The sequence below is a fragment of the Cebus imitator genome, unplaced genomic scaffold (genome assembly GCF_001604975.1).
Source record: "Cebus imitator isolate Cc_AM_T3 unplaced genomic scaffold, Cebus_imitator-1.0 Scaffold45, whole genome shotgun sequence".
NCBI classification, from domain to species: Eukaryota; Metazoa; Chordata; class Mammalia; order Primates; family Cebidae; genus Cebus; species Cebus imitator.
In genome coordinates, this window is record NW_016107360.1 from 2,874,265 (window position 1) to 2,887,857 (window position 13,593).

General features: G+C 37.1%; 1 protein-coding gene across 1 annotated transcript in view; it reads left to right on the top strand.

Annotated features, from left to right (window-relative positions):
* Window positions 1–13,593, top strand: part of HDAC9 (histone deacetylase 9) — a 900,368-nt gene that overhangs the window by 679,051 nt on the left and 207,724 nt on the right. Inside the window, exon 19 of the mRNA XM_037737895.1 lies at window positions 12,719–12,826. Within this exon, the coding sequence (XP_037593823.1) occupies window positions 12,719–12,826 (108 nt within the window). The remainder of the gene's footprint in view (window positions 1–12,718; window positions 12,827–13,593) is intronic.

Sequence of the window (13,593 nt, forward strand, 5' to 3'; positions counted from 1 at the left end):
TATTGCAGGACCCAAACGGTAGTGTTTATAGTTTCGATAGCTTAGCCACAGGAAACCCCTGCAAAGAACAGTATCACTATACCATTCTTTTGTTCTCATCCCTTAATCCATTCCCTTGACAAAATTTGTTAAGTATCTATTATGTGTCAGATCTGGAAGACAGAGCAGTAAAGACAGACACCCATAACCCTATACCTATGACACTTGCACTAGTTCTCATGGCCTATCATGTTCTAAAGAGTAAACAACATAGAATACCTTTTTTAAGTTCCTATTTGTATTTGGCTAGCTAGGGCTGCCATAACACAGTACCACCGACTGTGTGGCTTAAGCAACAAGAATTAATTTTCTCACAGTTTTGGAGCCTAGAATTCCAATATCAAAATGTTGGCAGATTTGGTTTCTCCTAAGGCCTCTCTCTTGGGGTTTTGGAAGGCCATCTTCTCATTGTGCCTTCACATAGCTTTCCTCTGTTCATGCGCAATCCTGCTGTCTCTTTCTCTTCTTATGCAGACATCAGTCATTTTGTATTAGGACCCCACCCTTATGATCTCATTTAATCTTAATTATCTTTTCAAAGGCCTTATTGCTGAATATGATCACATTGAGGTTAGGACTTCAGTATATGAATTTTGGGGAAGGAAACACAATTCAGTCCATAACAATATTAATGTCCATGGTTAGCTTTGGTTGAAACCCCAGCTCTTCATTCATTAACTGTGTAACTTTGGTCGAGTTACTTAACATCTTTAAAGCTCAGTTTCCTCGTTTGTAAAGGTGATGATACATTTATTAAGCTATCATGAGTAATAAAATAAGTAGTGTTTATAAAATGCTTAATAGGGTCCAGCACCTAGTAGGTACCCCGATCTCACCCACTATGGTGTTCTTTAAATACTAACCAAATATATTTACTTTTTGCTTTCTTTGGGCAATATATTTGACTTTATCACCTCTTCCTGTGAATCTACTAATAAATTAGGCTTTTCTTTATCTTGGAACCTTGCAACTGCCACTCATTTTCTTACCATTTCCACGACAATTTACTAAGGTTACCTAAGTGGAGGCAGTTCCAAGAACAGATTTAACCCTAATTGTTGGAGGATCAAGGATAGGAAAATGTTGAGCTTATCAAATACCTCTTAGGTGGGAAAAGGTAATTATTTTGTTTCCCAAAGCAAACACATAAAGACATTTGACATTGGAAGATGCCATGTTACTCAATGCATAGGGCTTAAAACAGAGAAAGCTAGTCAGAAAAATTAAAACTAAAATTTTTCTAAAATCAAGCAAAGCTTATTTCAGAATTTTATTTTAAAATTAGACAATTTTTAAGTTACCAAATCAAGATGCTGTTTGCAGAAGTATTTGGTCCACAGTAGATGATTCATTTAAAAAATACACTTTATCTGATACAATGCAAAAGTTAAAATTAGTTTTATTTTCTTTTACAGTTTAAGTTTTATACAACATGGCTAAAATGGCACAGAATCAATACTGCAATGAAAAACCTCTGTTTCTTTGTTGAGTCTGGTGTCTGTCAATAGATTTCTAGGGGGCATCTGATCATTATTTAAGCTTAAACTCAATTATTCAGAAAATGCCCTGTGGCCCTAGCATCAGCATAACGTAGCAGCAAGAGCTTACTAAACTGCTTAGAATTGAGTGAAGAGTTTCATTTCCCAGCTTTCAGGGTGAAGTGTGCAAGGCATCTGAGTATGGATAGTGTACCACATTAAACATGCACAGTGCATATGAAACCTGTTTTGTTAATGGGCACAATAGTATTGTATTTAACTCTGGGAATATTTCCACAAGGAATCAACAGGCTGTATTTAGATTATACAAAAAAGACTGTGCCTAAATTCCTTTTCTTCTAAGTCATTCCCTTCCCGTTTTAAATTCCTTCACATCCACTTTCAGGACAGGTAGCTTAATTTCTATCATGTGCGGCTTTTCAGAGCATTAGCTTTGTTTCAGGTTCCAATGATTGAGCTATGCTGGATGTGCTTGGAAAAGCCTGCAAAGACCCACATTAATTCAGGAAACTTCAGCTGAACTAGATCCATATGTGGCTAGAAAACATGTAGCTTTCTGATTCCAGGTAGTTCCTGGCTTCCAGCATTATCACAGATGATTTTTATCCTTTGATGTACCACTAAATAGAAAGTAATGTTAGAAACAAAATGCTGGGATTTTTTTTTTCTTAATGTTGACTGAGAGCTTACTGCTTCCAGCATTGCCTTGTGCTGTGTTAAGCACTTTATATGTATTGACTAATTGAATGTTAATAATAATCTTGTGAGGACGGAGTATTATCTCCATTTTTCTTAAGTCTTGGATCGGTGAATGAACTTGCCCATGTTTGAATAGTTTGCAAGTGGAACTACTGGTTTACAAGGTGGCTAATGCTAAGGCAACAAAATAGATAAGGTGTCATTGCACTAAATGTCAATTATGTTCTTGCCAATGGTACCACCTAAAAGAATGGGATAAAGTAGAGGATGATTCGTCCAAACGTTTGTTCCTTTTAATTTCTGTTTATAAGCATATTTAAAGCCTAACAATTTCTCCAAATCCTGGGGTTTATACCAGCCTGTAGGTACCAAATTATTGGTGTATGACTCACACAAATTATTGGTAGTCATTCTCTGTTGGTACAGTTTATCTTGATAGGAGTAACTGGTTAATAAAAATTCCTAAAACATTTCTAATTTTACTTCTGGCTTCACCTTTTCTTTCTGTCCTTTTATCCAAATAAAACTCTTTCTTTAAGCAGTTTTCAAAGAAAAATCGTTTCTCTATGAAGTTAATTATTATGCGGTAAGGGGCAAGGTTTTGTTTACTTATATTTTATTTTCTATTTGTTGTGATGAAGTACTTTTATATGATGCAATAAATACAAATTACTAAAAGTGAGATGCAAAAGACATAGAACATCAAAACCCCAGTTATTTTTTATTAGATTCAACAGATTATGTCTGGCCTTGTCCTCAGGCAGAGGCTGGAATACTTCAGTAACACACCTCTGTAAGAGTTAGAGGAATTCTACTCTCCTAGGGCAGTGCCCTGAGAAACCTCCTTGAATTGAGCTTTGATGGTTACCACACAAGGAATCAAGCCAACTAATTCTGCTGAGACTTTTTTTTTTTGCCTTTCCTGCCTTAGAATTTTCAAACTTTGTATAAAAATAAATTACCCTGGATAGAAAGAGTTATGCACTGCCAAGCCAGAAGCCATATTCAGCACATATATAGATTTCTCTTAGCCTGGCTGGGGATTTGTTAAGTGAATTATTGTCAATATTTAAGATAGAAAAATTGTACCTAAGAATACAGTATTTAGGATTAAATATCATGCTATCATTTCCTTAAGACAAAAATTATTTGGAACTGTGTATCCACTGCCCTTTTAGCTGTGACACAAACACTCCAGTCAACCATAGTTCCAACCAGAGAGCCTCTTCCTCATCCCATTACCTAATATTATGTCTGTAACACCACTATGGCTTTAGAAGTCATTTGAACACATGGCCACTTCTTTAGCCCTAATCTATACCCCTTCTATATTCAAGTCTTTTGGGGTTTGTTTGTTTGTTTTTGGCTCTTTGTTTCTGTCTGTGGACTCATGGACACTACTTGGTCTCAATATGTTTAAGACAATCCCTTTAACACCACGGTTAAGACAATTAATTCCTTTTAAGAGCACAGAACCAACCTTCCTTCCTTCCTTCCTGTGGACTCATGGACACTACTTGGTCTCAATATGTTTAAGACAATCCCTTTAACACCACGGTTAAGACAATTAATTCCTTTTAAGAGCACAGAACCAACCTTCCTTCCTTCCTTCCTTCCTTCCTTCCTTTCTTTTTCTTTCTTTTCTTCTTTCTTTCTTTTTCTTTCCTTCCTTCTCTTTCTTTCCTTTCTTTCTTTTCCTTCCTTCCTTCCTTTTCTTTCTCTTTCTTTCTTTCTCTTTCTTTTTCTCCCTTCCTCCCTCCCTTTTTTCCTTTCTTCCTTCCTAACCCTCCCTCCCTCCCTTTCTCCCTCCCTCCCTGCCTCCCTCCCTCCCTTCCTTCCTTTCCTTCCTTTCCTTCCTTCCTTTCCTTCCTCACTGTGTTACCCAGGCTGGACTCAAACTTCTGGGCTCAAGTGATCCACCTCAGCTTTCTGAGTAGCTGGGTCTGTAGGCACACACCACCAAATCCAGCTCAATAATTTTTTTTTTTTTTGCAACCTAGTAAACATTTAAATTATTCCTGATTCAGAACCGAGGAGGCATTTTAGCAGAGAATGTTGCTGTTACTGCTCTCAGTGTGAACAATAAAAGGACAAAGAAAAACTGAAGGCCACTATGTGCTTCCCCCAAAGGTTTTCAGAAGCACAGAGACTTCTGGATAAGAGGACGCTCAGGCAACATCTTATGTTCTTGCAAAATCCTGAGTTGGTCATGGATTTTTATCATTTTAATTCGTGTTCTTAACTCACAGTAGAATAAAGAAACAGTGTAAGCGATGGTTTTGAAATGTTATACCCATCTCTCAGCTGCTCAGAATCTATTTCAAAGATAGTGAACAGTTGGAAGGGTGGGTTACTCAGAATTAGTGCCCCCATATTTTCACTTAACAGAATGAATCATGGCCACTCAAAGGCAGCAGGCTTTCCATGTACTCCCAATTTGCACATGTGTAGGATGAGATCAACATTCTCATGAACAACAGTTTCTCAGAAACTTGGCTTTTAATAGGTAGAAATTGCATGTATGTGTGTGTATGTGTGTTTGCACGCACATATGTGTGTTTTGTATAGATATATGTTCTTGACCCTTTATTTTGGCAATGATATATAATTATCTCTTTTGAAATCATCAAATAAAATTGCAGTCCCTTCCTTTGGCATATTAAGGAGTGGAAAGGTGAGAATGAAGTAAAGGAATGGGAAGAACTATGAAAAGTTTATCCTGGTTCTGTCACTGACGTTTGTGACACTTAAGAGATCAAGAACAGAACAATGCTTAAAAATAAATATATAACAGCATTGATTCTGTTCAGTAGACAGAATTACTTGGACAAATTCAGGGAAAGAACATTGATTAAAGTTATTTTTGGTCATATGCCAAATAAAAAAGCATGCATCATAAGATGCGTAGTGGCATTCCTGGCTTCTCTGTACTAGAAGTCAGTAGCACACCTCTACTCAGTCATGATAACAGAAAATGTCTCCAGCAAGTGCCAAATGATCCATTAGATGCAAAATCACTTTCCTTGAGAACCACTGCTCTAGGATAATAGCACACAAATAATAACACTCAAGAAAAGCCCAACTATTCCAGGTACCACTTGAAACATTTGATTTAAAAAAATATTTTAGGACTTTTAACAGTGTAGGGTTTCAGTACCTTGAAAGAAAAAACAATCTTTCACGTCTTAGCTAATTTATTTAATTAGGAAACTGTTTATATGTATATGATGAGAATCCATTTTTTAAAATATAGTTTTATTATTTATTTACTTTTTGGATTTGGATTTTGCTAGCATAAAAATTGCTATGGATAAACAGCTCATACTTTTCTCAGGTCTTTTTCCACCTTGTCTAATTACTAGCTGAATAACCTCTGAATTTCATATATAAAACTGCTTCATAATAGCACTACATTAATGGTCACTGTAAGAATTGTATTAGTCACTATGGGCAAAAGCTTTGCACGGTGCCTGGATCTTAGTAAATAATAATTGCTAGATGATAATATTATTGGTCTTGTCATTATTTCTAAATAAAAAGAACATAATTTTATAGAGCAGGGAAATACATAATAAAACAAAATGTGGGCTGTTAAATTTAAGTTTTCTATTACTTTCTCTCTGTATTTTCTGAAATGCATTCTGCTATGACTGAGTAAATGAGATCATGTTTCTGCTATTCATGTTCCCCAAGTTAGGTTTAATTTAGCACTCCTTTTTATTATCACTTATTCTGGATCACCAATAGTAAGAGAGATTGCAACATGTTATTTTTCTTTTAAACGTGAACAGCATTAGGTAGTGACTAAGTTTTAATAAATACATGTGTAAGTAGCACTTTACTGGCCCTACCTCTTCATCCTCTTACAGTTCCTCTATGTCTCCATAGAGAGCAACTTTCTAATTATTTTTAGGAGCCTCAGGTAATGCCTAATATAAATAGTACCGCATGCTTCTGAATGCAGGATATATTCCCCATCACACTTCCCTCCCTCCCTCCCTGCTTTCCTTCTTCCTCTCTAATTCTCTCTCTCATGTACTTTTTGCTCACATATATTTTCTGTGTTCCTGTTTCTGTCACACCTCTTGGGCCTGCCTGCCCCTGCTGATGCATGTTACTGATATTCTGGGGTCTTCACATTGCCAATTGCTTGGGATTATCTGAGGTTTGTAGAGAAAGGAAAAATGTGCCTCCCTCCCTCTTTTAAGGTCATAATTTTTCAGAATGATACCAAAGTGTTCCATGTAATTTTCATGTTTTTAGAGGGTTTAAAATGCTTTGCCTAATTTAGTTACTTACAATCTTCTGTGTCTCTCAACCTCTTTCTACCCTATTAAATAGAGAGGACTCTGGGAGTATAGGTTGGGAGATCTCAATGAGAGACTCTGTGCTACTTCAGATTGGGCCTCATCCTCTGATGACTAAATCTTATGGGTCAAGCTCATGTGACTCTTACCCTAACGCAGGGTTCTACCTGATCTGACCAACTGTGTTTGTTTCCTCATACAGAAAGACTTTTTGTGGAATAGCCACTTACACTTCTCAAAGCCAGTTTTGGATGTATGTTAGGTCTAGATCCTCCTACATATTTATAAAGTGATTTGAACTTTGGGACGCCTATTTCAAGACTGATAGATTTTAATTCTGGCAATAAAACAAGGCCTCTGTGGACCTATTTCTCAGCAGACTACTAAAGCTGCCTTCATGCTTTGTACATTAGTTACATCATTAGAAATGTTTGAAAGTTAAAAGCATACTGTTTTTTAGAATGGTACATAAACCAAGGCTTGGTAAAGAGTCCAGAGGAATTTGAAGGTAGGGAAATAATTTAGGTATTGCCATATTGCAAAATACAATTAAACTGTGTACAGCATATCCTTAGAGACTTCTGCCCAGAATCCTGGCTAGATTTTGCCCCTGCTGTTCAGCAGAATAAATTCCTGACCTTGGAAATAAATGGAACACAATAGTTCCCAAGCTCACTCAGATGTGTGATGAATATGTTATTTCTTTTTTTTCTCCCAGTTATAGTAATCCTCTCCACAATGAATAATCTATCAACCTCTTCTAGTTTGAACAGCTTCCTTTCAGTTTAGAAATATGTCTGTTCAAGATCACCTTATTATTGGACTTAATGTCTTTAGGTAATTGCTTAGCCTCTCAAATTCCTCTTTGAAGATGGCATTTGGACACCTGAGGAAGGGATGGGGACCTGAAGGGGTAGTTGGATCCTCATGCTGTCGTCTTAACACTCAGAGCGTGTCGTGGCAACCTCTCTGCACCACCTTATTGTTCCTGATCTCCTAGAATTGGAAGCTGAGGTCAGCAGCAGATTAACTCCTGATTACTGATTTCTCTGCCAACTGTTGCTTGGCAGGGCTCGGGGGCTCCAGCAGACTCACTTTGGATCACATAGGTCCTTGGGTTCCCCCATAGTTAGACCATTTCATGGGCTCTCCCATATCATGCCCCTTGGAGGATGCTGAGAACTTGAGGCTTTCAATTGCACTACAAGGGAACCAACAGCATGTCAGGAATGCTGTAGTCTAATCTTCCATTAGTTTTTCACACCACTCTGCAGACTTTATTATGTGGTCTCCACAGTTTAGTGTAGACATGATTTCAAAAAGTCCCAAATATTGGCCAGTCATGGTGGTTCACACCTGTAATCCCAGCACTTTTGAGAAGCTTAGGCAGACGGATCACCTAAGACCAGGAGTTTAAGACTAGCCTGGCCAACATGGTGAAACCTCATCTCTGCTAAAAATACAAAAATTAGCTGGGTGTGGTGGTGGGTACCTACAATCCCAGATACTTGGGAGGCTGAAGTGGGAGAATGGCTTGAACCCAAGAAGCAGAGGTTGCAGTGAGCCAAGATTATGCCACTGCACTTCAGCCTGAATGACAGAGCGAGACTGTGTGAAAAACAAAAAGACCAAATATCAACCAAAGTGTTGACTCACCTACCATTTTGTCAACTTACCAGAAACATTTTTCTCTCTCGTTTGCTCACATGTCGCTTTCTGTGTTCCTTTTTTCTGCTGCACTTCTTGAGTCCAGCTTTCTCCAGTCTCTCAGGACCAGAAGAGATGGTTTTTAGGTTTTCCTTCTGCTTAATATAGCCTATATGTACCCTAATCAAGCATGCCTGATTGTCACAGGTAGATGAGGTTTCTACTCTGAATCATTCAGAGAAGAAATAATCATATTCTCTTGATGCTTCACTCACACACGACTATGATCTGAGACAACCAGGCTTAGTTCTTGATATGTAAAGGAATTTGGGAAAATATAATCTTTCACCACAAAATCTGTACTTTTATGTATATTGAAGCAAAATCCTATTTTGAACATCATTTTATTTACATTTCTTCTATATCCATTCTAATCTTCCTTTCAGTTCATGTACTAGTGCCCCTTAATGCATGTGTGCGTGCATGCACACAAGCGTGCGTGCACACACACACACACAGTGTTTCTCTCCTCTCACCAGGAAAAGGAATAAATCGTTTGAAAGACAAAGGAGAATTTATGTGCATGGAAAGAAAAACGATAAAATATATTTTTTCGGAATATAGTAGTTCTATTTTTAAGAATTTGCCTTGCATGTCTTGTCAACTTTAGCTTGACTTTAGTAGTACACAACGGTACTCAAGGTGGCTCCCCGCTCCACTGTCCTTTCTTTCTTTTCTAGCCTCATCTATTATGTCTTGCATTATTTTTCCATATCCATAGCCAACTCTATGCCACTGTCCTTCAACTTCCAGATGTTGGAGTACCTGTCTTCCTATAATTCCAAGCCCTTCTCGTGTCTACTTCCATGATTATTTCATTGCCATTTCGGCCCCTTAATCCTGCATATCTGCATGCATTCCACACAAATGCTTCTTTCTCTTTTTTTTTCTCCTCTAGCTGCCAAATATCTTATTCTATGCACATAACCACTATCAATTGATGAACTCAACTATTTTCTCTCACCCAGAGTTTTTTCCTACTGTCAAGATGTTCTGCAGCAGTTGAAATCGAGCTCTCTTAAGGAAGTGGCCATCTTAATGCTATCCCTAAGATAGGTAAATTGGATGAAGAAATTACCAACCAATAAGAGGGACATACAGAGAGGAAGAATACTTTTTATCATGGAGAATGGTGGGCAGTAGTTATGGGCGTTCTTCTAGTGACACAGATTATAGCAGAATTCATGAGCTGTGCATCTTGTTTTTTCGTTAAAGTTCTTGTCAAACTGTAACATGGAAAATACATGTGGGGAGCTTTTGATAGCTAATTTAGCCGTGAACCCCATTTGGAACATCATGCTTTAAGAAAGTTTGCTTGTAATTTGACTTATGAATAAGTTTTTGGGATTTAATCTTACTATGAACTGAATAGTGTGCCCTCAAAATTCATGTATTGAAGCTGAAATCGCTAATCTGATTATATTTGACTAGACCTTTAGAAAGTAATTAAGATTAAATTATGTCACAGGGGTGGTGTACTAATCTAATAGGGTTGATATCCTTACATGAAGAGGAACTTTAGTGCCAGGAAAGGCCATATGAAGATGTAGCAGAAAGGCGGCCATCTGCAAGCCAAGAAGAAAGTCCTCACCAGTCACCAAATGTGTTGGCACCTTGATCTTGAACTTCAAAGCCTCCAGAATTGTGAGAAATAAAATTTCTTTTGTTTATGCTACCCAGCCCATGATATTTTGTTATGGCAGCCTGAATTGAAAAAGACAAACCTGTTTGTAAATTTAGAATTAAGTACAATCACCCATTTATGAACAAATTATATCCACAAAACTTGACCATTATTACCATTTAGTTATAAACTAAATGTATGTAAAAGATAAGTTGAGGTGGTATTGAGATAAATATGTTTAATATAAGTAAATTAATGGATGGTAAATCCTATAGATTCCTAAAGAGAACTTCTTTAGGAATATGCCTAAACATTGGTTATGAGTCAAAATATCAATCCACTGAGTACCTATGTGCTCAAATACTTTATAATCAATAAACATAGCTTTATTATAAAGTAACCCTTCCACTGCAACTCACAGGTTGTAATCAGTGAATATTAACTAAATTAAAACTATCATTATTAATAGAAGTTTAGATGCCAAAATTAATGTCACAAACATGGAGTATTATCTCTATAAGGGTGTACTCATAGGCAGATAAAAAGATATGGACAGGCATATGGATATCACACAAAGATATTTGTAACTACCTAATGCTCTTTAGTATTACGATTAAAGAGACAGTATTCTCTGCTGCTGGAATATTTTTCTAATCAAGTTCAGTATTTATAATTTTTTGGAAAGAAATTTGTTACTGCTTTAAGAAATAAAGAAACAAAGCTTATGATGTACTCCAAAGTTGAGTAAAAAGGGATTAGGAATTTTACATGGTTCTTGAGTCACTGAATAAATCTTTTGGGATTTATTTGTTTTATTTTATTTTATTTTATTTTATTTTTTTGCTTGCTTTCCCAGTAATTTAAATTCTGATTAATGCAGGCTTTTCTTTGATACTAGTAGCTCTGTAATGACAGGAAAACTGATTAAAACCTGTACAATACATGGTAAATAATGGCTTTTATTTTTCAACTTAGGCAGTCAACTTTTTTAAGAATATACCTACATGAAGTTTAAAGAACTATGTATTTATATTGGTTCAGTAAAATAATAAAACTTTCAATTTAGAGGGCAAATGATTAGGTCTCAGTGTCCATTTGAATGATTCCTTCACTCTTTAGCTGATAGTGTAGACCATGATGATATTCTCTATGACAGGCATGCTGGCTCCTAGAAAGCATGGGTTTCTTCAGGAGGGTGGTGGAAAGGGATGTGCTGACAGGGTCAGAGTTCTGTGTGAGGGTCCTGTGATCTTCAAGTAGACTCTCTAAGCCACAGTTTAGTCATTCAGTGAACAGGTAGGCCTTTGCTATGTGCCAGACTTTGCAAAACAGGTATAACAGTAGCTGAAATGGTAGTTAGCTTTTGCTTACCACTTACTCATTTAATCCTCACTAAAATTGTATGCAGATGGTTCTTTAAAAAGTTGATATTTTCAAAGATAAAGGAGCCAAGGCACAGAGCCATTAATTCCCAGTGTCACTCGGGTTTTAATGATGAAGCCATGACTTCACCCCACCAGTTTGATTTCAGAAACTTCACTACTATATTGCTGTTTATAGGACCTTAATTTTCTTTTCTTAGGTATGCGTTTATTTACTGTTCTCATTTATTATTTATGTATTCACTGTTTTTAATAGTATTTAAGCCTGTAAAAAACCTCGTGAGAAAAAGGCATGTGAAAATTCTTAGAAAACTGCTTAGTATACTGTGAATGTGTGTTGTTGTTTACTGTATTTGTTCCATGTAATTAGGCCTCTTGAATTTAATTTTCTTTAAAAAAATCAAAGTTTTGTTTTATGCAGAATTTCTCCCCTTTGATCCATATGGGAAGTCCTGATATTTAGTCACAAACTTTTTATTCTGTTTCCTGGTGCTTTAAGTAATTTATGTGTCCTAAAATTAGAGACATCTACCATGTGATACTATTTTTTTAATGTTATGAAGTATTTTATATATTAAAAATAAAACATATAATTATAAACCACTACTGTTGCTCTTTTCATGTATGCATTATTATGTGTTTTCATTGCATACATGGAAAAGAGTAAACAGCATTTTATAAAGAGAAATCCAGAATATTGGTACATGTTTGTTTTGATAATAATGTTCTCTAGTAGAGAAGCAACCATGTATTTTGCTAGACTATTCATTTTTACCAATACCATTTTGAACTGAAACAAGCTGACAAATTGTACTGAAAGTCAGAAATCTTAAGCTTATTCTTTGAAAATCAGATTTCTTCTTGCAATATGCTGTTGTTAATCATTTAAGTGTGAGGACCACATATTCCTTTTTAGTTGGAGAACCTGACTTGCGGTGCTACTTTCTACTCTCTGACTGCTACTGCTACCTGCCTAATAATTGCCTTTGGCTCCCTGTAAACCTCCAGTCAGAAAGGTATTTGAATTTTCCCCCTCTAGCACTTGCAAATCCTATTTTTATGTATAACTAAGTGCTGTTAGTTTTTACTCTATCTACTACTGGGGCCTGGTTTCTAGCAGGCCTGTAACTAAGCCAGATCCGGCCTATGTAATGCTGTTTGTAATGAGAAATCTAAACAGAGAATGGCAGTGAGGCATGGCAGGAATGTGTTTCCATTGGAGAAGTCAGTGTAGAGAAAAAGTATAAGCAAAGCCATGTCCAGAAGATCTTTTCAGCTGGCCAAGACGGAAGACTAATGTTATTGTACATAGGCTGTTACCCTGCCAGCCCTTGCTCACAGATTTGCTTTCTCTCTCTGTCCCTCTTCCCCTGCGACCTCTTCCCCTCTTCCCCCCTTTCATCTCTCCCTTCTCTTTTGCTTTCTTCTTCTGTCTTCGGACTCTGCTGACTGTTTGCTCAGGTGGACAGTGACACCATTTGGAATGAACTGCACTCGTCCGGTGCTGCACGCATGGCTGTTGGCTGTGTCATCGAGCTGGCTTCCAAAGTGGCCTCAGGAGAGCTGAAGGTGAGGTCTGGGTTGCAGTAAGTGTGGGAAATCCAAAGGAGAAGCTGAAACAGAGATGCTGTTATATGGGAATTGTGGGGAGTGTGGTATGATAATAAAAGGAAGGGTGCATCAGGAAAAGGGCAGAGATGGCCACTAAGGTGTGATAATAATTCATCTGTAGGCAGGGAGTAGCTCAATCTGCTCTCAGGGCCTTCTTCTCCCTGAGGACACCCTGCTTTCCGGCGCCCCCGGTGTACATTTAAGAGCATAGAGATCAGAAGTAAAGCTATGGTTCAGGTTAAAAATACCCTTAGCATATACATATCTGTCATGCCATTCTGGGATTCTCTTTTGAAGCGATTTTAAAAATATGATTACTGAGTAGTGTGTATAAGCTCAGAATACCACCCAGAGAGAGGGAGCCAGAGAAAGGTAAATACCAGACGGGAAGGATTGGGAGGAAGAAGGAAATTGTTGATTAGGAGGGTAATGATCCAGAATGTGTTTTTCCATGAAAGAACTTAAAATATGAGCTATGCTTTATTGTTCTTTTCTTTTTATGGTCTCTTCTTTTCTACACCATGTGAAAAGAACAATGTCCAAAGCCCAGCATTTCCCAGTCTAAACAATTTATAAAAGCCAGAGACCTGACATACGTTGACATTTTATTTGGTATTTTAACAGTGCTATTTAAAGGTATGCCATGTGCGTCTTGAATGCAGTTACCCCAATAAACTTTGTTGGTGCTAACACAGCCTTTTAATGCACTAGTTCACACACTTCAT